This window comes from Boeremia exigua (genome assembly GCF_020726555.1).
Source record: "Boeremia exigua strain MPI-SDFR-AT-0100 chromosome Unknown C7974scaffold_15, whole genome shotgun sequence".
NCBI lineage: Eukaryota > Fungi > Ascomycota > Dothideomycetes > Pleosporales > Didymellaceae > Boeremia > Boeremia exigua.
In genome coordinates this window covers 184,102-209,252 of record NW_025763532.1, presented here as the reverse complement: position 1 = coordinate 209,252, position 25,151 = coordinate 184,102, and the positions used below count along the sequence as shown (strand labels likewise).

The window sequence follows — 25,151 nt, the reverse complement described above, 5'->3', positions numbered from 1 at the left end:
TGTCCTCAGACGGACTAGGAAGTTGGGGCGCAGTGTGGCTCAGCGTGGTCCCTTATTTTAGATCGCGCGTTGCGGCAACGGCATCCAACAAAAGTAGGAGCGACACGTACTCCTTAGGTCAACTCCCGCTCATTCCACGCCGCGTCACCACCACCTCTCGTCGACCTCGTATCTGTAAGGCAGCCATTTTACTGTTATATCCGTGTCCGCCGCGAAAGGCCACATCTACCACTCGCTCGACGCCCCGACCCAACACCACGCTGACCATGACTTCTCCTGCAGAACGCGAAGAACAGCACCAGACGCTCATCACGCCCGACGCGCCCCAGCTCCAGCCCCAGCCCCAGCCCGCCCCCGCGCAGACGAGCAACCCCTTCGCCGCCACCATGTCGCGCTTCAACATCCCCATCTCCGCCCTGACGTCCCGCATGGACCTGCAGGGCCGCTTCGACGGGCTGCGCTCGACGTCAGTCTCGTCGCGCTTCGCCAACCTGCGCCCCATCAGCGAGTTCCTCGACGTCAAGCGCATCTCCAAGCCCGCCAACTTCAGCGAGGCCCAGGGCCGCATCAACTTCAACCTGGGCTACTTCTCCAGCAACTACGCCGCTGTCTTTGCCATGCTCAGCATCTACAGCCTGCTCACCCACCTGCTGCTGCTGTTCGTCATCATCTTCGTCATCGGCGGCATGTACGGCATCGGCAAGCTCGAGGGCAACGATCTGCAGATCGCCTCGTGGCGCGCCACCACCTCGCAGCTCTACACCACCCTGGCCATCATCGCCATCCCCCTCGGCCTGTGGTCGTCTCCCTTCTCCGCTGTCCTCTGGCTCATTGGCGCGTCCGGCGTTACCATCATCGGCCACGCTGCGTTCCTCGACAAGCCCATCGAGTCAGCTTTTTCCGAGGAGGCGGTCTAGACGGTCGGCCGCGAACTCCTCATGCTTCGCCCTCGTGGGGAAGACCATCAGGGCGTGTGGGGAGATACATGGAGGAGGGGGAAGACGTGTATAGATATCAGGATGTGACCGAAACGACCGGCGTTAATGTAGAGCAAGGATACCAGCAAGCTTCAGATAGCAAGCCTCTTTTGAATAAGGACGATTTATACTTCAACGACATGGATATACGAGCATGGGAACGGCGGACTGCGGCGCTCGGTGGTGCGCCTCCCCGGAATGACCGCTACCAGGAGGACGAAGGCTACGATGGAGACCGTATGTCTGCAGCTGAATACGAAGAAGTGCTTTTCCAACGCGTCCTCGACAAGATCCGCCTAGCCCGAGCCGCAGACATCCCCGACGTGCAATTGACGCCTGAAGAGCTCGACGCGTACCAGTCGAAGCTCCACGGGACGAGATCGCCTGCAGTGCGCACGCCTCGGAGTCCGCTTTCCCCGCCGCTGACCGACGCCATGAGTGTCAGCTCAGCCAGCAAGAAAAGCTCGAGCTCGCGGGCCAAGAAAGAATCGCGCTCGCTCTTCGCGCCGAAGCCGAAAAAGGAGAATCCAAGCCGCAAACCCGCTCCGTCGAACATGTCGAGCGCGCCTCCGCCTGGCTTCATGGTCCCCGGTCCAGATGGCCAGCCAATTTACACCCCCATCAACGCGTACCAGGGCGACCTGACCCGCGATCCAACACCACCGGCTCCTCCCGTACCCAGGCACGTTCCGGCCAGCGAGCGGCCCGTTCCCACGCGCCGCGCGCTGATAGACATGCCTGGCGCTTTTCCCGGCGCGCTGCCCACGTCCCCGCATCTCTACCACCGCCCGCAAGATCTACCGCCCACGGCCGGTCTGGGCATCTCCCGCGCCCCGCCGTCTTCAAGTCTGAGTCTCAGTCCTACCGTAGAGCCGTATGTGTACCACACGCCCAAGCCAACATACACGCGCGTCTCAAGCGCAGAGAGCAGTTTCACCGCCGTTCCGCGCCGCGTGCCCGTGCCGCAGCCCAGTCTTCCAGACGTCGGGCTCGGGGCGCGCGCCGAGCGGGCGAGTGGTGCGGTCGATGGGGTGCGCGCTGAACGGGCGCAGGACGGTGTTGTGTTGGGGGATGCGAGTGCTGGAAAGGCCGCGGATGCAGACGCGCAGACGCTGGGCGGCAAGTCAGTCAAGGACGGGAAGCGGGAGGAGCGGCGGCGGAAGAGTAAGGGGAAGAGGGCGCTGTGAGCGGTGTCGTGAACGGTGTGAGCGGTGTCGTCAATGGTGTGCACGTCTCGGTTTATGTTATGTCTGTTTTTAATGAATGTAGTGGTCCTTTTCTCCAACTTGAACGTCCCAGCAGTCTCCGTATCTCTAGTCTTTCACTAACGCATCCCCGCCCCAGGGCGTTTGCAGAGCCTCATCCCGCGTGCACGCTCTTGTACGCTAGAGATTGCAGTGCACTGGAACCGTTAAGTCGGTATCGTGCTAGAAGCTTGCCGTGCAACGTTGTGGAAGGAATCTTAACTTCGTCCTTCGGGCTCCAACAGCCTAGGCTGCGGATGCGTACGGTACCACCAAGAACGACGCTGTAGTGCGCTAGAGATTGCAGTGCACGTCGTTATGGGCCGGCCAATGCAGTTAGCCTCCGCTGCGCCTCCCGGAGACCAAACCGGACCAATGGTAGGTGTGCCGTTGCTAGATTACACCGCAATCTCTAGCCTGCAAAAGCCTTTAGAGCGAGCTCATGGGTCACGTGGTGAGAGGAGTACCTAAGAGTCACAGCGATATCGTAAGCCACTCTTCGCAGATGAACGAGGTCTTGAGACTGCACAAGATCGAATATACCGGTTAATCGAGTAGCAGCCTTGGTGCCGTGAACTAGGGTCGTTCACTGTCTGCACCGGCGCCACCTTGTTCTCTCTAGATGTATGTGTACTCTCTAGTACCACACTGTTCTTGGGTGTGGACGACGGACACGGTTATTCACGCACGGCTTAGATAAGTGATACATTACAGGACCTCCAGGCCTGTGCAGTCCTCAGGAAAACGGGCGTATGGGCTAGGCAGACCGGGTAGCCTTGCGGGTCCGGTGAGTATCTAGTGCACTCCCTGTACTGGCATGGGCAGTGTAGAGGCTATTGTGCGCTAGAGATTGCAGTGCACATCTCGTGTATGCAGTGTGCGGTTGCATAGGTCCCGTTGCCGGCTCATTGCACTGCAACCTTTAGCGTGCAACAGCAGCGTAGGTACCCATCTCGGGTTGGGATCCTATAGTGGAGACGAGAGTCTAAGACTCACTGCAGGATGTATGCTGCTCTTCACGGATCGGAGAAGTCTTGAGACTGTGTGGGATCGAATACACGTGTTGGTATATGTATAATGGCACTTTTAGACTGTACCTCGTAATTCGTTCATTGAAGCGTGCTAAGGGGAAGAATGCCAAGCCACATGGTCCTCCTGTTGCACTGCAATCTCTAGCGCGCAAGAGCCTTAGTCTGCGTGAGATTGAGCATACCGGTTGAGCTAGCAGCAACCTTAACACCTAGTCGTTCACTATTCACACCGGCGTTTTCTCTTGCACCGTGTAGTGCTACAGCAGTGCCTATCGATGCTCCCGCACTCTAGAGACTGATTGTATACATATGCGCGGTCCCCATATGCGGCTCTGTGTTTTGTCGCTCGATCGTGGTTGCACTGCAATCTCTAGCGCGCACCGGCCTTCACTGTCTACCTAGGTACACAGAGACTACAAGTCCAAGAATCCTATGCAGTCTACGCCTCTTCTCTAAAAAATCAACGAACGGCACGAAGCTGCGCCTGGACTAGTATGAAGCTTACCTGTATTGGTGCAAGAAGGCAAACGTACGCTCACCAGAAAAAGGCAAAAGTGTGTGGCTTTGGTGGACGTAAGGGTGGTCTCGCGGGTCCAATTACACGCTCTGTCGCGGCTCTTGCGCGCTAGAGATTGCAGTGCAAAATGCGAGCTAATGCAGTTGCCCTCCGCTGCGCCTCAAGACCGGCCAATGATGAGAACCGCATTTAGTAGAGAATACAGAAGGGGCAATGTGCATCTGAATCTGCCTTGAAGCTCTTTTGACAACGCATATTCACGTAAGCACAGAATTTTCCACGGATAAGAAGTACACTCTACGCAATTAACCACTTATCCCAAACTATTGACCCTCGCCTTCGACATACCCAGACGCTCTAAGCTATACTCTTGAACCTATATCTTCCTCGATAAGAAATACCTCTATTGTCGTACTCTGAAACAACATGCGGGTTCTGTGCGTCGAAACACTTCAGTTTAAAGAGTTCCATAGCCTGCCGGACGATGATTACGCGACCCTCTCTCATGTGTGGGGTAGCAACGAGATCAGCTACGAAGACATCAGCCGCACGACCCTGCCAGTGCCGGTTCCTATCGAGCACAAGCACGAAGCTTCCGCCAAATTGATCGGCTGTAGAGAGCAAGCGCGCAAAGATGGCATCAAGTACCTATGGATCGACACCTGCTGCATCAACCAGCCAAACCACTCTGAACTTAGCGAAGCTATAAATTCGATGTTTCATTGGTACCAGAAGTCTAAAGTCTGCTATGTCTACCTGGCGGATATTGGGGTGGGCGACGATTTGGCGGCATCTCGATGGTTTCTCCGAGGCTGGACTTTGCAAGAATTGATAGCGCCGCAAGACGTCAGATTCTTCAACCAGGACTGGCAACCCATCGGGAATAAGAAAGATCTCGCTCTTACTCTCTCAAAAATCACCAGGATACCACAAGATTTTCTAATGGGTAGAGATCTTGAAGAGGCGAGCATCGCTCAGCGGATGTCCTGGGCTTCGAAGAGGGAGACAAGTAAGGAAGAAGACCTTGCTTATTGTCTTTTTGGTATATTCGATATTCAAATGCCTCTTTTGTACGGTGAGCGCCTTCACGCCGCGTTCCGTAGGTTGCAACTTGAGATTCTGCAGCACTAAGATGACACCAGTATTTTTGCCTGGGCAACTGGCAAATCTTCGAGGCTCTACGGTGAGAACAATACATTTGGTCTCTTAGCACTCGCCCCAGCTGCTTTCAAAGACTCGCATAACATTGTGCGTGCAGACTTTCCTGTCGTGGAAGGATTCACCAAGGGGCTTCGAAGCATCTATCATTACCAGTACGAACACAACAGAACAGGAAGCTAGTAGCTATCTTAGGCTGCAAGATAGTGGATGAAGAAGACAATAGATTGGCTATCCGGCTCCAGGATATCTCCACAAATGATGGACGGTTTGCTCGGTTCGGAGATCTCACCACGGTATCAATGACCGATAGGGTCGAACGTACTCATTTCCAAGATATCACGACTGAAATGAGACTTTTTGTGCGTGTTGGATTTGCAGCGGAAGCGACATGGCGCAAAGGTGGAAGCAGCAGAGAAAGGATATTCTTGCCTTTCAGACCTCGCGGAGAGGTAATCTCGTGAAGCCACGAGTTTTGCTTTATTTCCAGAACCAAGACGCAGCAATGCACTTTGGAATAAAGACGCAGCTTCAAGTTTCTGAGCTAGTAGCGTATTCTGAGTATGTTATGGAGGGTGGCGAATGTAAGGCACGTGTACCGCCCTTTGACATGAGGGACTCGACGAGCATGCGATAGCTGCGCAAGTGTGGTTTCAAAGCAAACAGCAGTGATAAATGGGAGTCCTATTGGCTTCTGGCCATATCTAAGTAAGATCTGCTGCCTAATTTAAATCCTTCTGCATGTATCGCTGAGTAAGGGACTGTAGCCCAAGACTTTAGAAGTAGGCTTGAATAGTCTTCAGATTGATCTTCGCACATATATGTGAAATACATCCTGTCATGGTGTGCTAGTTCTGAGTTTCATTCAGCTATATCTAAACATCTCGTAGAATATCAGTTTAAGTGTTTCAGCGGTAATGATACTATTGACATAGTTAAAGCTTGATAGCCACAATCTTCCCACCTTCAAAGCCGGTCTCCGTGACAGGTGTCCCAAGTGCACCTCCCGTTGTTACGTACAAGACCTTGTGATCTAGTCTGGTTCGTCCAAAAGCAGCTGCTGTTGCCATGGCGAACTCGGTGGAGTTCTGAGCGCCTGCAATGACACGATGCGTCCCATTTGGATGAACCAGGGTGACAACATTGTCTATGAGGCCTGCGAGATAGCCAACGCCAGAGCGGTCAAGAACAAAGTCATCAGCCATTGTGTCGTCCGAGATGAGTTCGTAAGGACCGACTGCAGTACCGGTATTACGGTTGATTTTGACGCGGCAGTACAGTCGTTGCGGGGCGTTGTTGTAATAGACGTAATCTTCATGGATCTTAACCCCATTGACACCAACAAGCGGCCCAAGAGAGGTATCAGCAGTCATGGTACGCTCATCCTCCAGGACGATGCTGCTCTCGCCAGTACGGACGTTGACTCTCCATATAACACCGAGCATGGAGTCAGCAGTGAGCACTAGCCCCTTGGCGACGTCCAACGTGGTCATACCATTCATGTTAAGGGCGCCGAGCACAGTGGTGATCTTGGTGATACTTGGTCGTCCTCCGCGCGTAGCTCTGCGATAGTCCACACGCCAGAGAGTTTTCGGAGAGCCAACGATGAAAACATCCGGCTCCATCTCGGTGATACCTGTCAAAAACTCTGCACTACCAAAGGTATGGATCAAACTAGCGGTGGTGTTTTCTTGTGGGTTTTGCCTGAGAGATAACGACGGGTCATGGATCTCCCAGAGCTGAGGCGCATTGACGTGAGTAACGAGTAGATTCCCGTTACGGCGCACGGCGATGTTTTCCACCCATGTGCCATTTGGAAACTGGTAAATCTTCTGGGTATGAATGGACGAGTGGGAACCAGGGTCGGCAGCTGTAAGACAGATGATTAGGTAAAGAAAGATGAAGGAGGCTGAAAGAAATGAGGGTAATTGAGCCATCTGAGAGGGATGCTTATCTTGCATGTGCGTGGATGCACAATCCTTTCCCAACTCTAGAGGTTTATGTAGTAGGGTACTGCGCCAGGTTTACTCAGCCGCATTCGCACACGTGCTTCTTGTGGAGCAGAGGGTCAAGCGGTTGAATTACCGGCGTCTTGTTTGGCCACTCTATCTTGTTTTCCACGTGCCAAGAATGATGCACTCTGCCAGTAGTCAGTGCGTACACACTACGTTAACTCCGTGTCATCCAGTTGCAGCCACAGCTATCAAGTGTTCAGATCGTTGGGATTAAAGCAATCTACACCGACTGATTACGCATAATTCGGAGCAAAAGAGATTGGCTGAGCGTAATTGCTTTTTCTATTCTGGTTCTCTTCGGCATCAGTTCGTCAGTTCCACGGCGCTGCTCTGTCTACATTGCTGAACTCTCATTCGAAGCCGTGTACCGAGCTTGCAATTATCAAGCTAACTTACAAGGGAATTCCTTTGCTTCTAGGTCACAAGACACTTGTAATCGATTCACAATATATTGAACCTGAGCATCGACTAGTGTCAAACAGGTCGAACATGTCCTAAGGTGTACCTGTGATGAAGTGGTCGCGGGCGGACTCGGACTCAGGCATGGCCACTTGGCAACATCCATGAGTCCATATCTACGCATATCATCGAGTATGTATATAACATCCACTCGAAGAGCACAATGGACACTGATCATCTCAAAGAGCTCAATTTCCCATTTCAACCATCTCGCGAAACCCAACATGTATCTCTGTCACGGATCCAGCTTTCTAGCTCTACTCGGCCTTCTGGCATCGCCAGTGGTAGCGCAAGATAATGCTCCTAGCCCGGAGTGTGCAAAGGCAGTCAGTTACACCCCTTCTTATCTTGATTCATCACTTCATTCACCCGCAAAATTGAACAGTATCATAATCTAACCCGAGATTGCAGTGTGAGATTCTCGCCCAAAGTTTTGGATCACGGCTCCACTACCCAGCCAACGACAATGCTACTTTCTGGGATTCCAAACAGGCCGAGGTCGTCCCCGCCTGCCGTGTTGAGCCAACTGGTACCGAAGAAGTTGCATCCGTCTTGAAGACTCTGGTGCAAACTTCCTGTAAATTTGCCATCAGGTCGGGCGGTCACACTCGAGAGCGCAATGACGCCAACTCTGATGGTGGTGTAACAATTGATCTGCGTCAGATTCGCGACGTTGAACCCTCGGCTGACCGCTCACGTATTCGTCTTGGTACCGGCCACGTTCTGGTTTCCTCCTACAGAGCTGCTGAGAGTGAGGGTTTGATGTTTCTCGGCGGAAGAGTCGACTCTGTTGGTGTCGCTGGGTTTACCCTGGGCGGCGGTCTTTCCAACTTCTCACCCAGATACGGCTTGGCCATGGACAATGTCTTTGAGTACGAGGTAAGCGACCTTCGATTCAAGAAGTACGCTATGACATACTGAAATTGTTGTAACAGATGGTTCTCGCCAACTCTTCTATTGTCACGGTCAGCGAAACAGAGAACCCCGATCTTTATTGGGCGCTTCGAGGCGGAGGAGGCAACAACTTCGGCATCGTTACGTACTTCACTGTTCGTGCATTTGAGCAGGGTTTGTCTTGGGGAGGAGCGAAGACGTACTCTGATGACCAGACTGAGGCCCTTCTCGATGAGCTTCATCACCTGACCACCGAAGGCTCCTCCGCTGACCTTGACATGGCATTTTGGTCTACCTACACGTACTCTGCAGAAACTGGCGAATTTGGCTGGATTGTCAACCAAGGCCACAGCCTCCCTGCTGAGAACCCTGCTGTGTTTGAGCGTCTGAACGCCGTGCCACACGAGTCTTCTTCCCTGCGTCTCGACTCCTTCAGCAATTTCTCTATCGAGGCTGCTGGTGCCACTCCTTGGCCTAGAAGGTATACACGTCCATATGTTTCCATTCTATCTGCTGACTTCAGTTTCCAGGAACATTTTCGCGTCTATTTCCCATTACCCGTCTGCGGAGCTGGAACGTCGCATCCTTGAGGTTTTCAGGGCGGCTGCTCGCGGCGTTGAAGGTGTCGAAGGGTTTTCAGCCACCACAGTGAACCAGCCTTTCTTTCAAGGCTCTGTTGCAGCGATGAAAGCGCGTGGAGGTAACCCTGTTGCTGTTGAAGCCGACCGCCCGTTTACTGGTAAGCATACGTGTTTCCCCCGGTCCTTCCTGTCGGTCTACCGCCGCGCAATCACTAACGCTTTTTGAAATTAGTAAGCCTCCTAATTCTTACGTGGCTTAATGCTGAGGACGACGACGCTGTCTACGCTGCCGCGGAGGGGTGGATTGAAAAAGCCACAGCTGCTGCTGAAGATGCAGGGCTGTACCATCCTTATCTTTACATCAACTACGCCATGAGAACGCAGGATCCTCTTGGACGCTTCCCAACCGAGAATCTTGAGAGGCTGAGAAGGATCCAGTCTAGTGTTGATCCAGCAGGTATCTTTACTTCTAACGGTCTCTGCACAGGTTACTTCAAGGTTCAGTAAATACTGTGCTTATAGGCTATTAGTAGGGCAGACTTATCATAAGGGCTATTTTACACTAGATACTACAGTGTAATTTACGCATTATTTCCCAACAGAAGGCCTAGACTGCTGCTTTAGAGAAAGAGGAGAGTAGTAGACTTGTTGCTTACTAAAACAGGGAGTGCTGCACTACAGATTGCAGTACACACGGAGCTCATCTTTTCTCTACTGCCATGAGGGCAAGAAGGCTACCTGTGTACCGAAGACAGGTTAGATAGTTATTCTGCCTATCGGTCCAGAGTTCTTGATGACGCATGTTCAACACTCTTCCACGCAAAAGCAAGGCAGGTAGTAATATAGTAGCAGTGCTCAAGCAAGAGAAAAATACAGCTTCGAAGCTCTGCTACTTCAGGAGGCTGCATTGCGAGCCTACGATGTATACCTAAGTAGGCACTGTAGGTACTTCGTACTCGCCAGAACAAAGTGCTTGCATTGCTGGAAACCTAGGGCATTTTGTTCCTGGGACATGTGCCTTTGTGGATTCTTGGAGCGAGCTGGTTACAGCTCTTGCTTGTTGGCTGACGCGGCCGCATCGTAGGAATGCTACATCGAGACAGCGGAAGATCTGATGCTGGATTGCGGGGTGACTGGCAGGCTTCCAGGCGGCGCTACGAAGGAGCTCGTTTTTTTTGGCCGATCACCAATCCAAAGCCTCACCAAAATAAGGTAAGAAATGCACTTGCAGCAACTCCACAACAGAACAGGTACCCTGCACCTTATTAAAAGTACTTTATAAAGTAAAATAGAGGTAGCACTACTATACTTTAGCTCTATAAAATTATTTATCATATATAGTAGCCTGTGCAGTAGAAAGAAGCTCACGTTTTGGCGTTGGTTTTAGTGAGGATCTCACCAAAGTAGCACTAAATTGTATGCGCTCGCTGATCGGCCAAAAGAAACGAGCCCCTTCGTAGATTCGCTGTTGCACGCTAGCGATTGCAGTGCAAAAAGGCTGAGAATCCAAACACTGCCCACCTGTTCATGCATGCGTGCACGGCCACCTACCATAATTAGTAACGCTATGGATCCATACGGCAGTGCACATCGTTGGTTGGGGATATCCAACGACTGCCTAGGTACACCACACCAGCCTTGCCCTAGTCATCACAGACGCAGAGTGGTGTATGGCTCTCGGTCCAAATCATCCCGTTCAGTCATTCTCGTTGGCCAGCTCTACCGTACCTGAACTGATTACTTGTAAATGAACTGTACCTCGTCTGCAGGCTTCACAGTCACCCACAGCTCTTCTCAGTGCCACATGATGCTAAAGCAAAGACGTGTAACACCACACGTGCTCTAACGCACTAGAGATTGCAGTGCAGCTTATCCGCTGACGTCACTTGCACAATCACCTTCTGCTGTGTTAATATCTTACGACCTCGGGAGCCGTACGGCAGTATAAATCGTCAATTAACAAACCTGACATACCTAACAAACGTGCCCATGCACTTCGCACCTTTTCTAGTTACCGCAGATGCAAAGCAGAGCGTCTCACACCACATGTTCTGATCCGGAACACACTACACTGTCTACGAGTCGCCTTAGAGCGGCTCTACGCAAACGCAAGACCGCACCTTATCCACAGGCACTCGCACCTTGTGCCACCGCGCTGTATCAAGCCAAAGCGTTGTCATATTGCATTCGCTGCTGTGTCCTAAGAATTGCCATGTATTTGGCAAGGCTGAAGCAGGCGGAATGGCTGTTATACGCTAAAGATTGCAGTGCAGTGCAAGCATGCATGAAGGACCACACATCCGCGGGACGTGGTGAGTGTGAAGGAGGCTGAGTATCTAGACTTTGGGGCGCATATACTGTAAACGCTCTGTAGAGGCCGTTGCACGCTAAAGATTGCAGTGCAAGGACTGAAGGGGAGTGTGGTTTTGTGTAATAAGCACCAGTATTGCCGTTTCTAAGTGGCGCTAGAGAGGCTCTTGTACGCTAGAGATTGCAGTGCAACGCCTTTGGCCCCCAAACACGGAAGCTAGCGAAGAAGATCTCCATGTTCAGCCTGTCTATCATTAACCCCGAGCTCTTGATAACGCATCGTGATTGGGCATGGTACCAAGACCGGAGTGCTGTTGGCAGCGTGCGTGAGAGTTGGGAGCGGTAGGGCTGGACAAGTGGCTTCACGCGCTGTGGACATCACGGGAACAGGCTCGAGTTGGTGTATATACATAGCCTTCGATTCGGGACACTCTGCATTCAATCGTGACGCTCAGATCAACCTCACCAGTCTACTGCCAGTTTCTTCGTCTCTCCACATTCCTCCTAGTAACATCGCTACAGTATACAACACTCTCGTCGGTCTCACGGCACGCACAAACAGAGAACAGAATTGCGCCCCGTGAGGGAAGAGGATCGCTTGCGTGTTACAAGTACTAATACAACGCCCAAACCCGGCACTCGAACGCTACGATTTTACACCAGAAAAGACGGCTGCACGCCGCGGGCCGCAGGGTGGGTGCGGGAAGACTGGATGTCTGCGTGCGGGAGCTGCAACGGCAGCTAGATGTACGTGCTGGCCAACTGTACGCGCAGACTCGACACAAGCATGTCTAGATCTGGCCGCGCTGGTGGCGCCCCGTCTTCAGGTTGAACGCGCGCTGGTCCTTCAACCAGCGGCGGTAGCCGGCCACGCTGCCGATCTTCTCGCCGTAGTAGTCGGGCGGCGGGTTGGCGAGGGAGGACACGGACGGGTCGACGCGGTGGCGCTTGATGCGGTTGAAGAAGGCGGAGTCTTTCTGCTTGGCGTCAGTCTCTACTCGTCCACAATCGCAATTGCACCGCAATCGCAGCCCCACGTGAATAGACGCACCCTCGTGAACTCGGTCAGCACGCCCCGGTACGCCAGGTTGAACACCTGGTTGCCCGGAATCGGCCCAATCAGCCAGCCCGCGGCCAGCATGCCCAGCGTGCTCAGGCCCATCAGCATCATCGGGTCGAAGCCGCCCAGCTGCTCCGACAGCACGGCGTCGTAGCCGTTGTTGATCATGAACGTGAGCCCGTAGTACGTCACGCCGATGGCGCTGGCGCCCGAGCACGCCTGGCCGATGCGCCGGCGCGTGCGGCGCAGCGCGAAGAAGTCGTTCCATGTGAGCGCGGCCGAGGCGGGGGCCGACGAGGCGCTGGGGGCGGCGGGCGAGGTCGAGGCATTGCGGACGGCGGGCCGGGCGAGGGCGCGTTGTGTGAAGAAGGGTGTTTGCGATTGCGGCTTGCTGGGCCGTGTGCATGTGGAGAAGGGCGCGGACGTCGAGCACGGCGCGAGGATCGCGGGCGGGTGCCGGTTGGCGAAGGCCCGCGCGGGGCAGAGGGCGCTTCTTGCGAGCATTGTTGCGTGTGGACGCGGGTGTGATGGGTGTGGTCGAATTCACCGAGCTGCTCGGAGCTAAGCTTCTGGTCTTGGCGCGATGTACGATGCCCGCCTCACGCGACGCAACGTCGGATCCTGGATGCGCAGATCACCTTCAAGGTTTGGCGAAGCGGTCACATGAAGGAATTCGTGTGTTTGATTTGCACAGGCTGCTGGGCACACGCAGAGTTTCGATTTTGATCTTCGTGCTCGACGTCATACCTCGCTTCCTTACTCAGCACCAGCATCAGAAGACCAGATATTGGTGCTCCACTCCTGCGCTCCTACACCACACCATATCGTTGTTGTTACTGGGCTTGTATCTGTGTACATGCGAGACCTTGACAATACGAACTTGCATTCCCCACATCTCACACCATGTGCGGCTCGCTGCTGAGCTGTGGCCGCATCGTGAAGGAGAAATGGCCATCCGCCGCTGCCGCACCCGCTGGGAACATGTGGGCAGGCTCGAGAGGTGCCGAGCAGAAGGCACCTACAAATAAAGGCAAATTGCCCCAGCAGCAGCAGAACCTCGACACCATCAACGATGCCCTGATGCCGCAAGTCACGAACCACTATTCCAGAGGACGAGTGGAAAGCTGGCTGGCCCGTGAATGAGAGTTGACCAACTTTGCGCGGCACTATATATCAAAATCCATACTACACTCTACTTTCGGTAGATATCGCCAGTTCTCCGGATCTCGTCTTCGGCGTCCTTGCCTCGGCCTTCCGCCTCCAGTTTCCTCACCAGCGGCAGCACTTCTCGCCCGTACGCCTCGATGTCGTCCTCGTAGTGCAGGAACGCCGACAGCACCAGATTGACACCCAGGCTCTTCAGCAGCAGAATGCGATCGGCAATCTGCTCCTTCGTTCCAATCAGCTTCGTCTTGAACCCGTCGTTGTACTGCACCAGATCCTCCACCTTCGAGTCCGCCCACATCCCCTTCTTGTTCCCCGTGCTGGCACCCGCCTGCTGCACCGCGTCACGGAACGCCTCGACAGCCTCCGTGTCAGCCTTGCCCTGGATCTCCTTCAGCACCTGGATCGCCTCCTCCTCCGTCTCCCTCAGAATCACAAACGAATTCACCGCAAACCTCACATGCTGCTCGCGCCCCACCTTCCTCGCCCTTTCCTTGACATCCAGAATCTGCGCCCGGAAGCCCTCGAGATCATTCCCATTCATGAAATACCAATCACTGACCTGCGCCCCATTATCGCGCGCATCATCGCTATTCCCGCCCTGGAAAATCTCCGGGTGCGGCCGGCCCTCCCACCTCAGCGGCTGCGGACTCAGCCGGTAACCCCGGTACTGGTAGAAGTCGCCCCCGTACGTGAACCCGCCGTCGCCCGCCGTCCAGATCCCCCGCAGCGCCTCGATGAACTCGCGGCTGCGCCGGTACCGCTCCGCGTGCTCCAGCCACCACTGCCCGACCGCCGTGAACTCGCCCTTGAACCACCCGGACACGATGTTCACCACAATACGTCCCTGCGTGTAGTGGTCAATACTAGCAATCTGCTTCGCCGCCACGGTGGGGTTCCAGGGCCCGGGCAGGATCGCGGCGATGAGCTTCAGCCGCTCGGTGCGGTGCAGCAGCGCTTGCGAGAAGGTCACGGATTCGTGCTGGTTGGCGGCGCCGTAGGACGCCGTGAAGCGGATCTGCGTGAGCGCGTACTCGAAGCCGACGGCTTCGGCGGTTTGCGCGTAGCGTACGTTGGACGCGAGGTCCCAGGACGTGCGCTGTGGGATCTTGGAGATTACCAGCCCGCCGGAGACGTTGGGGACCCAGTAGCTGCGATGCGTTAGGGGCGTCGACCACGAGGGGGGGGGGGGGCGGAAAGGGGAGAAGAAAGGCACATACGCAAACGCAACGCGCCCCGGATCCGTATTCAACTCATGCGGCGTCGGCGGCGTAAACACCTCCTCCGTTGCGCTTCCATCCGCGTGTCCATTAGCTGCCATTCTCAATCCAGATGTATTCAGTCTGCACTTCAAACTTCAAACTTCGAACTTCAAATTCTACACTTCAATCTCTACACTTCCCCGAGCAACCCCCCTCTTTATATCCCCCTCCCTACATAGCCCCTACATACCCCCTCCCTCCCTACAATCCCCTAACCAATCTCCCACCCCCCAGAGCCCCTCCGCCGCGATGGTGAGCGATTGCACAAGAGTAAGCCCGCGGCGCGCGCTGACGCGCCATAGCAGTGATGGATGGCGTGCTGTCTGCGGGGTCGCCGCGTGTGTACTACAAGTATAGTGCGCGCGGGTTTGGGATCGACACGGGTGATGTCAGAAAGCGGGTTTACTATAAAATAGTCTTACATACTAATAAGAACGGAGCGAGGGGGTGGTGGTGTTTGGGCAGGGCCGGGTGGGCGGATTGCGTGATGGGAGGGGTGGATGGCGGGATGCGGGACCCAGTCCACGGCACCGACACTGGCAGATAATATACGGGATGGGATGGGACGGGATAGGATGTTTTGTTATGGTATGATGTATCATTATTCCTAGAAGCCATACAGTACTCTACTCTACTACGCACCGCACTACACCGCAAACCCCCCGCTATTAACCTGCCGCGGCTCGCCCGCCGCCTCGAACGTGCCGTTGCCCAGCCGCCTGAGACCCTGCGCCGTACTCCCCGCCGCCGCCCATGTCACATTCGCACCGAGCCCCTTCAGAAACGCGGTGGTGCCGTTGTTGAAAGTGCGCTCGAACGAGATCTGCGCGGGCACGAGCTGGTCGTGGATGCGCGGCTGCGCGAGCGCGTCGGCCGTCGACAACTTGCCGTCGAGGATGTGGATCAGGTTCTGCGCCGTGGAGGTGATGATGCGGCTCCCGCCCGCGGCGCCGATGGCGACGTAGAAGGCGTCTGCGAGGGAGGCGTTGGCGTGCTCGACAATCACGGGCGAGATGGAGGACAGCGGGCGCTTGCCCGGGCGGATGAAGTTGGCTGGGCTGGGGATGTAGCCAAATGCGTTGGTGGTGTTGGGGATGGAGAAGTCGTTCATTTCGTTGTTCATGATGACGCCCGTCTCCGGGACGACGAGCTTGGAGCCGAAGAGTAGGTTGACGGTGGTCGTGAGCGTGATGGCGAGGCCGGATTTGTCAGCGGCCACGATGTGCGAGGTGCCCGGTGTCTCGAGCGACTCGAGGCCCTTGGGGTCGTAGTATGAGACGTTGAAGGTCTGCGTGTCGCTGATCTTGGAGCGGATTTCGGCGGCGGTCGCGGCCGAGATCATGTCCTCCTGGTATTCGTCGATGCCCTCGAGGTATAGGGGGTCGCCGAGCTCGGCGCGCATACCGTAGGCGAATTTCATGGCTTCGTCGAGGCGGTGGGTGGTCAGGTTGATGGCAGCTGGGTTGCCGAAGCCCGAGTAGCCTTCGACAATCTTCAGGATGGCCAGGGCGACCTCGCCACCGCTGGGGGCGCTGCATGCGGTGAGCTTGTAGTCGTGGTATGTGATGGTCGAGGGCTTGCGGAGGGCGACGGTGTAGTTTTTGAGATCATCGAGGGTCATGGTGCCGTTCCTGGCTTGGAGAGCGTTGATCATGGCTTCAGCCAGCGGACCTTCGTAGAAGGCATCGGGACCCTCGTGGGCAATGGTCTCCAGAGTGTCTGCGTAACGCTTCCGGGTGATGGTCTCGTTCAGCTGAACGATGCGGCCCTTGGGCGCAAAGTCAATAGCCCACTCCACATCGTTGAGCAAGAAGTTTGTGGTTGCATTCATGCTCGCAGTCGCAGAAACGATGTAGCTGACCAGATCCTCGTTGACGCGCCATCCTTCGCGCGCAACCTTGACAGCTGGCGTGAGGACCGTCGCCCAGGGGAGCTTGCCGTAGTTCTCGTGAAGGTACTGCAGACCGCGTAGCTCGCCAGGCACACCAGAAGCCAGCCCGCCGGTGAGACTGGCGGCCTCGTTGTCTTTGTACATGTCCTCGAATGCTGCAGCGGGTGCTGTTTCGCGAAAGTCGATGAACTCATAGGTGCCATTGGGTGCTCGGACAAGCATGAAGCCTCCGCCTCCAATACCTGCCAGCTGTGAGTATTCAGTATTTCATGTCGTGCGTTCGTGATCATACCAGAATGGTACATGCCAACCACTCCCACGCAAGCTACAGTGCCAACTAGCGCATCTGCGGCATTGCCACCCTGCTTCAGCAACTCCACGCCAATGTGGCTGCAAATGTCGCTCTCCGAAGCCACGGCGCCCAGTTCGCCATCTCTGACGATTGGTGGTGTTGGGTAGCCTGAAGGCACTGGGTTCGCGAGCACCGACTGCAGGGTCAGCAGCCCAGTCAAGCAGCGCGACAGCATTGCACCCGGCGCCATGTTGAAATTGTCGCGATAGAAGGAAGCTACAAGCTCTACAAGCATTGGAGCCATGACGCTGGGTAGTCTTTCACTTTAAATCCGCGATACAGCCGGGCCTATTACTTGCCGTACCACGATGACGATCACTACCTTTACCGTTTCGGTAAGAAGCTTACACCATTGAGGAAGCTGCAAGAAGCGGCCGCTCTCGGAGGCTGTAGATCGGAGCTCCACGTACGCAATAGTAGTAAGGATAACGACATGCTGGCCGCGCGGAAATTGTGCAGCATTTATCGAGCGCGTGTATTCGGCCAGGCGATAACGGATGGGGACGTCCGTCGATAAGAGATAGGCAAGGCGGACACTCGTTTACGGCTGTCACTATCCAGTTCTACTGTGTGGCTGGAGAGCCTTGCATTACTTTGTGGTTCTGCTCGTGAGAGGAATACTTGGTTCTGGTGCGACTGGTGCTGACGGTGGCAACGAGCCTGGAGATGCATTCAGCGCCGCCCCGTCATAGCCTGGAGATAGGCTGTATGGTCGCGCTCTGATGCGCAGAGTCAATCGCATGCCAAACAACTGTTGCTTGTCTGCGATCTGAGCATGCACAATGGGGTTGATGGTGGCTGGGAAGTGGCTCGTCGAGTGTGAAGTTGCGCAGATCGTGACACCGTGAACACCGACGCGTTGACGCGTTGCGCGACCGCACCCGCGTCACTAATCCACCACATTACTCAATGGCGCCCAAAAGCAGCCAGCCCGCTTCGAGTGCCTCCCAGAAGACGAAGCAGCCGTCCATCTCGAGCTTCTTCACACCAAAGCCGTCTCAAACCCCCAAAGCACCGCCCAAAGCACCGCCCAAAGCTCCACCGAAAGCGTCTCCGCAACCTCCGCCGCCTGCCGCCAACGATGCGGCTCATAGCGATGACGACGAAGAATCTCTGCCGTTAGGGCGCTCAGTACTGGGCAAGAAGCGCACAGGGCCTGCGTCTGGCGAGGATGGCGAGCCGCCGAAGCGATTGCGAGTCTCCGAGAGCGAGGAGGCGCGCCCTTCGCTCGGCCAGGCGACTGCAGCTAGCCTGAACACACCCAAGCCCGTGAAGCTCACAGACCGGACCTCCAAGTTCCTGTTCTCGTCGCCGCCTGCCCAGCGTGACGAGAACGAAGCGGTCGCCGAAGACGATGCCGCAGCAACTCAACACGAGAGGGAGCGCCTCCACGCCAAGTTCGTCAAGAAGCTCGGGCGTCCAGACAGCTTCGCGGAGCTTCGCAGGCGCAACAAGATCCTGGCAGAGGATGAGGCAAATGGCGACGGCGAAGGCGCTGAGGAGGACGAGGAGGAAGACGCGCCGAAGCCTGCCAAAGGGAAGAAGGGTGTGGCAGCGAAGAAATCAGCCTCCAAGTTGACCCCAATGGAGAAGCAATACTTGGAGATCAAGCGGAAGCACCTCGATACCATCATCGTCATGGAAGTCGGATACAAGTTCAAGTTCTTTGGCGAGGACGCGAGGACAGCATCCAAGGAGCTGGGCGTCGTTTGCATACCGGGCAAGTTCAGATACGACGAGCACCCATCCGAGGCACATCTGGACAAATTCGCGTCGGCGAGCTTCCCGGTGCATCGACTGCAAGTCCACGTTAAGCGACTCGTCAAGGCAAACCACAAGGTCGGTGTGGTGCGGCAGATCGAGACTGCAGCACTCAAAGCTGCTGGAGACAATAGGAACACGCCCTTTGTTCGGAAGCTGACGAATCTGTACACAAAAGGAACTTATGTTGACGACGTTGAAGGGTTGGAGGCCGGGAATGGAAACACAGCGCCGGGCGCGCAAGCCACAGGCTACCTCCTCTGCATCACCGAAACCAATGCCAATGGATGGGGCACAGACGAGAAGGTGCAGGTTGGCCTGATCGCCGTGCAGCCCGCAACTGGTGACATTATCTACGACGACTTCGAGGACGGCTTCATGCGAAGCGAGATCGAAACGCGGCTACTCCATATCGCACCTGCAGAATTTCTGGTCGTCGGCGACTTGTCCAAGGCAACCGACAAGCTCATACAGCATCTGTCCGCAAGCAAAACCAATGTCTTTGGAGATCGCTCGCGGGTCGAGAGGGTGGAGAAGCCCAAGACGATGGCTGCACAGGCTTACGGTCACATCTCCAACTTCTACGCCGACAAGATGAAGTCTAGCCAGGAAGGAGGCTCATCAAGCCAAGGTGCCATCCTTGACAAAGTGCACCAACTGTCAGAACATGTCACCATATGCTTGTCAGCGATGATCACGCATCTGAGCGAATACGGGCTGGAGCATGTCTTCGACCTGACCAAGTATTTTCAACCATTCAGCGCGAGATCATACATGCTTATGAACGGCAATACGCTTTCGAGTCTCGAGATCTACCAGAATCAGACCGACTACACTGCCAAAGGCAGCCTGTTCTGGACGATGGATAGGACTAAGACTCGTTTCGGGCAGCGTCTTCTCAGGAAGTGGATCGGACGACCTCTCATCGACAAGGAGCGCCTTGAAGAACGCATTGCAGCAGTGGAAGAGCTGAAGAACGGTGAAAATACCATACCTTTCGACAAGCTGAAGTTCCTTCTGAGCAGGATCAGGACGGATCTTGAGAAGGTTCTGATCAGGATATATTACAAAAAGTGCACGCGACCAGAGCTGCTGGCTGCGCTGCAAACACTCCAAGACATTTCTGGCCAGTATCTGCAGGTGAAGTCGCCCGAGCAAAGCGGCTTCAAATCACATCTGCTCAGTGAAGCCGTATCGAACATTCCTAAGATCTACGATGATCTGAACACCTTCCTCGAGAAGATCAATGCCAGTGCTGCCAAAGCGGATGATAAGTATGGATTCTTCCAGGAGGAGCACGAAGCAGAAGACATCAACGATTTGAAGCTCAGCATTGCCTCAGTCGAGGACGATCTGAACACACACCGCGCGGAAGCCGCTGCGAAACTTGGCACGAGTAAAGTCGATTACGTCACTGTCGCTGGCATCGAGTACCTCATCGAAGTCAAGCGCAAGTCTCCGCAAGAAAAGAAGGTCCCTGCATCGTGGCAGCAGATCTCCGCAACAAAGGCTACCCTGCGCTTCCACACGCCAGAAGTCAAGCGCATGTGTCAGGAGCGTGACCAGTACAAGGAGTCCTTAGCTGCAGCATGTGACGCTGCTTTCAAGCGCCTACTAGATGACATCTCAGCAAAGTATCAAGAGCTTCGCGACTGCGTTCATTCGATCGCGACGCTTGACGCGCTTTTCTCTCTGGCCATTCTTGCTAACCAGCCTGGCTACGTGAAGCCCACCTTCGTAGACGATATCGAACTCAACATCACTGGTGGTCGACACCCTATGGTCGAGCAGCTACTTTTAGACGCCTATGTGCCGAACGACCTGCACCTTTCACACTCTGCCACGCGCGCTCTGTTGGTAACAGGACCTAATATGGGCGGCAAGTCCTCCTATGTACGTTCTGCTGCTCTCATTGCCATCATGGGACAGATCGGGTCGTATGTGCCAGCAACCGAGGCACGACTCGGTATGCTGGATGCGGTGTTCACACGCATGGGCGCGTTCGACAACATGCTCAAGGGCGAATCGACCTTCATGGTCGAACTCAACGAGACATCCGATATCCTCAAGTCTGCGACTCCACGTTCGCTCATTATCCTCGACGAGCTTGGTCGTGGAACCAGTACCTTTGACGGTGTGGCTATCGCTGAGGCAGTGCTTGACTACGTGATTCGCGACTTGCAGAGTCTGACGCTATTCATCACGCACTACCAACATCTGTCGAAGCTTCATTCACGGTTCACAAAGGACGAATTGAAGAATGTGCACATGTCGTTTGAGGAACGCGACGGTGGTAGAGAGCTCGTCTTCTTGTACGAGGTTGCCGAAGGCACGAGTCATCGCTCTTACGGACTGAACGTCGCGCGGCTGGCCAAAGTACCGGAGAAGGTGATCGATGTTGCTGGTGTGAAGAGTGCTGAGCTGGAGGACGACATGGCGGCCTACAAGATAGGCAACTTGTAAGTGGTAACCCGATTTCTTGATCGTACACATACTGACTGGGACAGATCGCGAGTGATGAAGAGTCTGATGGCAGGTGCATCTGAAGGAAGCCTTGACAAACTCATCGAAGGTATTGAACAGCTGTAAACGCGCACATCTTCATGAACAAGATCAGCAGACGATTCTAGGAGGATAGTAGCTAGAGGTACAGAATAATACCCACATCTCGGACTTAATCGTACGACCGAACACCCGTCTGTTGAGCTGTCTTTCCGCGATACTGTCGTTATACTGATATTCGAGCCAACAACAACAGCGCCTCATTACGCAAATCCCACCGCCGAGCACGCCATACCGTTCCGAGAACATCCCGACATTGGTCAGCTACTAATATCCCAGGTATTAATGTACTATTATCTGTGTCTTGTAGAACAAATTCTGGGCGCAAACATGTCTCGGGCAACGGCCAAGTCAGTTGCTATAATCGGTGCCGGAGCCGCTGGTATGTCACACATCACCATGTGGGACATTCATCTCATAACCCACAGGTGCCGCTGCAGCTGCCGCATTCGACGCAGAAGATGCTTTCGATATCATTCAGGTGTTTGAGCGCCGTGAAACCCCAGGAGGAACTTGGTACGGCTTTGCTGCTTATAGCTGTGCGGTGCTGACCAGACGCAGGATATACGATTCAGATCCGGCGCCACCAAGTCAACTTTTTCCGGGGAAGGACCCGCCAGAGGTTGATCCCCCGTTGAAAGTACCATCTAATCTCCCTGCGGCTGTGGCGCCATCGGAGCAGACGAGGTTTGACAGGACGCCGATCTATGATGGGCTCACGTGAGTGATACACCACAGAACACTCCACTCGAGAGTATCTCTAATTATGCATAAGAACAAATGTCCCAGAGATCATCATGTCGTTGTCGGATCAGCGGTTTGCGTACGGTCCGTTTGCACCTCACTGGATACCAAAGCAGTATATCCAGAACTACTTCGCGACGCACCGCACCGACCGCTTCCTCGTCCTCAACACTACAGTCGAAGACGTCCTCCGGGACGGCGAACGCTGGAAACTAACTCTGCGTCGCCACGATGCCGTCCAGAAGGTCGACGTCTGGTGGGTTGAGCACTTCGACGCTCTCATCATTGCCAACGGCCACTACTCTGTCCCCTACGTATGCCCCCACTACGCCCAGATCTCCGTTCGTTCTAACAACCTTAGATCCCTCAGGTACCCGGCCTCGAAGAATACATGCATGCCTTCCCGTCCCGCATCACGCACTCGAAATTCTACCGCTCACCCACCCACCACCCCAACCATACAATCCTCATCATCGGCAACTCCGCCTCCGGCCACGACATCACCACGAACCTCGCAGCCTCGGGCCTCGTCTCCCTCCCAGTCCACCAATCGCGCCGCTCGCGCAGCCGCTGGGACGGCCCCGAGCCCCCCTCCGGCGTAGCCTGGAAACCCACCGTCTCGCGCTACGACCCCGCGACCGGCGCCATCCACTTCAGCGATGGCACGAGCCTCACCGACATCGACGCCGTCATCTACTGCACGGGCTACAAGCCCTCGTTCCCGTTCTGGAACCCCGCCAACGGGCCCCTCTACGACTACGCGTCCGCCCGCCTGTCCGGCTTCTACGAGCACACGTTCTCGGCCCGCTGGCCGCGTGCCCTGGGCATAATCGGGCTCCCCCGCGTCCTCACGTTCCGCTCGTTCGAGTACCAGGCGATCGCACTCGCGCGCGTGTTCTGCGGCCGCGAGGCGCGTGCGCTGCCCGGCGCGGAGGGCGTGCGGGAGTGGGAAGTGCAGCGCGAGAGGCTGTGTAAGGGGGAGGGAAGGGGGTTCCATACGCTGCTGTGGGACGGCGGGGAGACGCTGGACTGGTTTGGGGTGTTGTATGGGATTGCGGGGTTGCCGAGGCTGGAGGGCGGGGGGAGGGTGCCGCCGGTGTTGTCGAGGGAGGAGAGGTGGGCGTATGAGAATGTGAGGAAGTATCCGGAGCCGGGGAAGGGGGTGCGGTGGGTTGAGGGGGGTGAGGGGGGTGGGGAGGGGAGGATGAAGGATAGTGCGTGGTTTATTTGAGGGGGTGGTGGTGATATAGTCAACTACGGTCTCGTATCGTCCAGTCCAGAATAGAGGTTATCCCGCAGAAGCGCGGCTGTGTATGATCGATGACAACGTACACCCCGAAAATTCTCCTCTGCTTGATGTGTAGCAACCCGAGTACTTGCTGGCACGTTATGCATGAACCGCGAATCCACCGAATGGTGCTAAGTCATCTGTAGCCAACACACTGACTAGAGCGACACATGGCGCAACTGGGCGCCGGCATTGCTGCCGGGTATTTCAGTTTCGTCTCGCAGACCAAGCAGAGTTCATCATTTCAAGTGATCATGGTTTGGCTGTGATAAACGCTATACAAATAAGTATCCGCGATTTGGTTGAACATAATTGCTATCGTACCGCTATATGTCAAGACGCCGCTCACCGTCATTGCTGTAATCAATGATCAATCTAAACTTTTAGATGCAACCCACCGGGCATCTCCAATTCCCGACTCCAGCTGACACTACAGCCACACATCTAACCACAGAAACCTCCCACAACGGCCACGTCACTCCCACTTACCATTCTGACCCATCATCTGCGCCCTCCGTACCTTCATCTCCGCCTCCGACACCTCATACCCATTAACCCACGCATACACCGCGCTCACCACGCCCCCAACCGCCCACATCGTCGCCGCCGCCGCCCCAAACAACAGCACCCGCTGCCCCGTCCCCAGCACCTCAAAAAGCGGATACGGATAAAACCCGTTCTTCGCATAGCACATATCCTATCCCACCCGTCAGCCCCGCACAGTACCACACCACATCACAACAAAGAAACGGAAAACCTACAATCCACACCCAATACGCGCCCGCCACAACCCCACACCCCGCCAACCTTGCCCCAGCGCCCCATTCCCCCGGCGGACTCAACGCCACCGCATCCAGCACCAGCGCCCCCGCGGGCACCGCGTGGAACCCCAGATCCGCGTGCAGCGGCGGCAGCGGCATGCCGGGCGGCAGCACGAGATGCAGCGCGGCGAGGCGCAGTGGCCAGTACAGCGTGCTGATGGTGAGCGCGAGCGGGGTGGCGACAGACGACAGGGCGTTCTTTGCCGCGAAGAGGTGTGTCGAGAGAGAGGTGGGGGGTGAGGGGGGTGTGGCGCTGGTCAGGTCGGAGAGGAGGGCGAGGAGGAAGGTTAGCGTGCTCAGGGCCAGGCCGATTATGGTTAGGAATTGGAGGTGCCAGCCGTAGGATGTTGACTGGGGTTGTTAGGATGGAGTTTTGGGAAGGGGGTTAGGACGGGTTGTTGGGATTGAGTGAGATTGTCAGGATGGGGTGTGGGAGGCTTGACGGTGCTGCGGGAATGCAGTCATGGTGAATAAGATCTTTGCAAAGATCCGCTGCGGGTAATTGCTTGAGGAGCGTGCTGTTGAACTTCTTCGGGAACTCACAAATTGATTCGGGTTGTCGTGCAGACTGCGTATGACGTTAGCGTGCTTCGGGGGATGTTGTTCGGGGAATATTACTATTTGAAGGAACTGTAGAAGCTTATGAGACCAAGGACCTGTTAATCGATTAACACGTCTTGATCTGATGCTTGCGATGACATGGACGTACGTGCAAGGCACCCGAGAACCCCTTGGAAGGGGCCTCGAATCGCTGCAGCGGATGTCGCGTGCTCTGCAGCTCGGCTGCTTTCCCTGGAGTACCCATGTGGTCCGAATACAACAAGATGTGAGATGAGGACAAAGCACTCGACCTTTCAGTATTGTCGAGTCCTTCCAATGACGTGTAGTTGCTGTTCAGCCAAGAGCTCGCGTGGAAACTTCGGTCCAACAACCCCACGTGGTTGCCGTTCATGCGCACTCCAGACTCCACGCGTCTCTGTCTGCTTTACCCCGCCGCTCCCCGGCGTGTAGTCCGACATGTGTCTACCGATGATAACCCGTTCAACAGCCTGATAATAGG

At 55.4% G+C, this 25,151-nt stretch overlaps 10 protein-coding genes across 10 annotated transcripts; 5 read left to right on the top strand and 5 right to left on the bottom strand.

The window, feature by feature from the left end:
* Nucleotides 1–266: 266 nt before the first annotated feature.
* Nucleotides 267–2,164, top strand: C7974DRAFT_380987 (PRA1 family protein-domain-containing protein; the record flags this gene model as incomplete). The annotated part of the gene is made up of 2 exons (XM_046140565.1): nucleotides 267–889; nucleotides 1,012–2,164. The coding sequence occupies 2 exons, from the start codon at nucleotides 267–269 to the stop codon at nucleotides 2,162–2,164; spliced, it is 1,776 nt and encodes a 591-aa protein (XP_045991289.1).
* Nucleotides 2,165–4,059: 1,895 nt separating this feature from the next.
* C7974DRAFT_77672 (heterokaryon incompatibility protein-domain-containing protein) lies at nucleotides 4,060–5,109 on the top strand. Its single transcript, XM_046147256.1, has one exon. It carries the CDS (start codon nucleotides 4,196–4,198, stop codon nucleotides 4,898–4,900), a length of 705 nt encoding a protein of 234 aa, XP_045991288.1. The 5' UTR covers nucleotides 4,060–4,195; the 3' UTR covers nucleotides 4,901–5,109.
* Nucleotides 5,110–5,830: 721 nt separating this feature from the next.
* On the bottom strand, nucleotides 5,831–6,997 carry C7974DRAFT_405526 (uncharacterized protein). Its single transcript, XM_046143053.1, has one exon. It carries the CDS (start codon nucleotides 6,886–6,888, stop codon nucleotides 5,863–5,865), a length of 1,026 nt encoding a protein of 341 aa, XP_045991287.1. The 5' UTR covers nucleotides 6,889–6,997; the 3' UTR covers nucleotides 5,831–5,862.
* Nucleotides 6,998–7,625: 628 nt separating this feature from the next.
* On the top strand, nucleotides 7,626–9,383 carry C7974DRAFT_369125 (FAD binding domain protein; the record flags this gene model as incomplete). The annotated part of the gene is made up of 5 exons (XM_046139932.1): nucleotides 7,626–7,727; nucleotides 7,813–8,280; nucleotides 8,337–8,776; nucleotides 8,826–9,034; nucleotides 9,109–9,383. 5 exons carry the CDS (start codon nucleotides 7,626–7,628, stop codon nucleotides 9,381–9,383), a joined length of 1,494 nt encoding a protein of 497 aa, XP_045991286.1.
* A 2,182-nt stretch (nucleotides 9,384–11,565) lies between these two features.
* C7974DRAFT_405523 (mitochondrial import protein Pam17-domain-containing protein) lies at nucleotides 11,566–12,948 on the bottom strand. Its single transcript, XM_046143052.1, has 2 exons — nucleotides 12,238–12,948; nucleotides 11,566–12,163 (listed from the first exon to the last, which is right to left on the bottom strand). Exons 1-2 carry the CDS (start codon nucleotides 12,748–12,750, stop codon nucleotides 11,978–11,980), a joined length of 699 nt encoding a protein of 232 aa, XP_045991285.1. The 5' UTR covers nucleotides 12,751–12,948; the 3' UTR covers nucleotides 11,566–11,977.
* A 1-nt stretch (nucleotide 12,949) lies between these two features.
* On the bottom strand, nucleotides 12,950–15,105 carry C7974DRAFT_405521 (luciferase-like domain-containing protein). The gene has a single exon (XM_046143051.1). It carries the CDS (start codon nucleotides 14,729–14,731, stop codon nucleotides 13,439–13,441), a length of 1,293 nt encoding a protein of 430 aa, XP_045991284.1. The 5' UTR covers nucleotides 14,732–15,105; the 3' UTR covers nucleotides 12,950–13,438.
* Nucleotides 15,106–15,318: 213 nt separating this feature from the next.
* Nucleotides 15,319–17,090, bottom strand: C7974DRAFT_322824 (gamma-glutamyltranspeptidase-like protein; the record flags this gene model as incomplete). Its single annotated transcript, XM_046138872.1, has 2 exons — nucleotides 15,319–16,805; nucleotides 16,856–17,090. The coding sequence occupies 2 exons, from the start codon at nucleotides 17,088–17,090 to the stop codon at nucleotides 15,319–15,321; spliced, it is 1,722 nt and encodes a 573-aa protein (XP_045991283.1).
* A 712-nt stretch (nucleotides 17,091–17,802) lies between these two features.
* On the top strand, nucleotides 17,803–21,348 carry C7974DRAFT_345959 (DNA mismatch repair protein MSH3). Its single transcript, XM_046139371.1, has 2 exons — nucleotides 17,803–21,135; nucleotides 21,184–21,348. Exons 1-2 carry the CDS (start codon nucleotides 17,825–17,827, stop codon nucleotides 21,263–21,265), a joined length of 3,393 nt encoding a protein of 1,130 aa, XP_045991282.1. The 5' UTR covers nucleotides 17,803–17,824; the 3' UTR covers nucleotides 21,266–21,348.
* A 200-nt stretch (nucleotides 21,349–21,548) lies between these two features.
* On the top strand, nucleotides 21,549–23,144 carry C7974DRAFT_345957 (dimethylaniline monooxygenase (N-oxide forming); the record flags this gene model as incomplete). The annotated part of the gene is made up of 5 exons (XM_046139370.1): nucleotides 21,549–21,620; nucleotides 21,667–21,754; nucleotides 21,800–21,958; nucleotides 22,014–22,296; nucleotides 22,344–23,144. Coding segments are annotated over exons 1-5 (1,383 nt in total), but the record flags the coding sequence as incomplete, so codon positions are not given.
* A 601-nt stretch (nucleotides 23,145–23,745) lies between these two features.
* Nucleotides 23,746–24,896, bottom strand: C7974DRAFT_322366 (FAR-17a/AIG1-like protein-domain-containing protein; the record flags this gene model as incomplete). Its single annotated transcript, XM_046138859.1, has 3 exons — nucleotides 23,746–23,967; nucleotides 24,032–24,442; nucleotides 24,801–24,896. 3 exons carry the CDS (start codon nucleotides 24,894–24,896, stop codon nucleotides 23,746–23,748), a joined length of 729 nt encoding a protein of 242 aa, XP_045991280.1.
* Nucleotides 24,897–25,151: the final 255 nt, after the last annotated feature.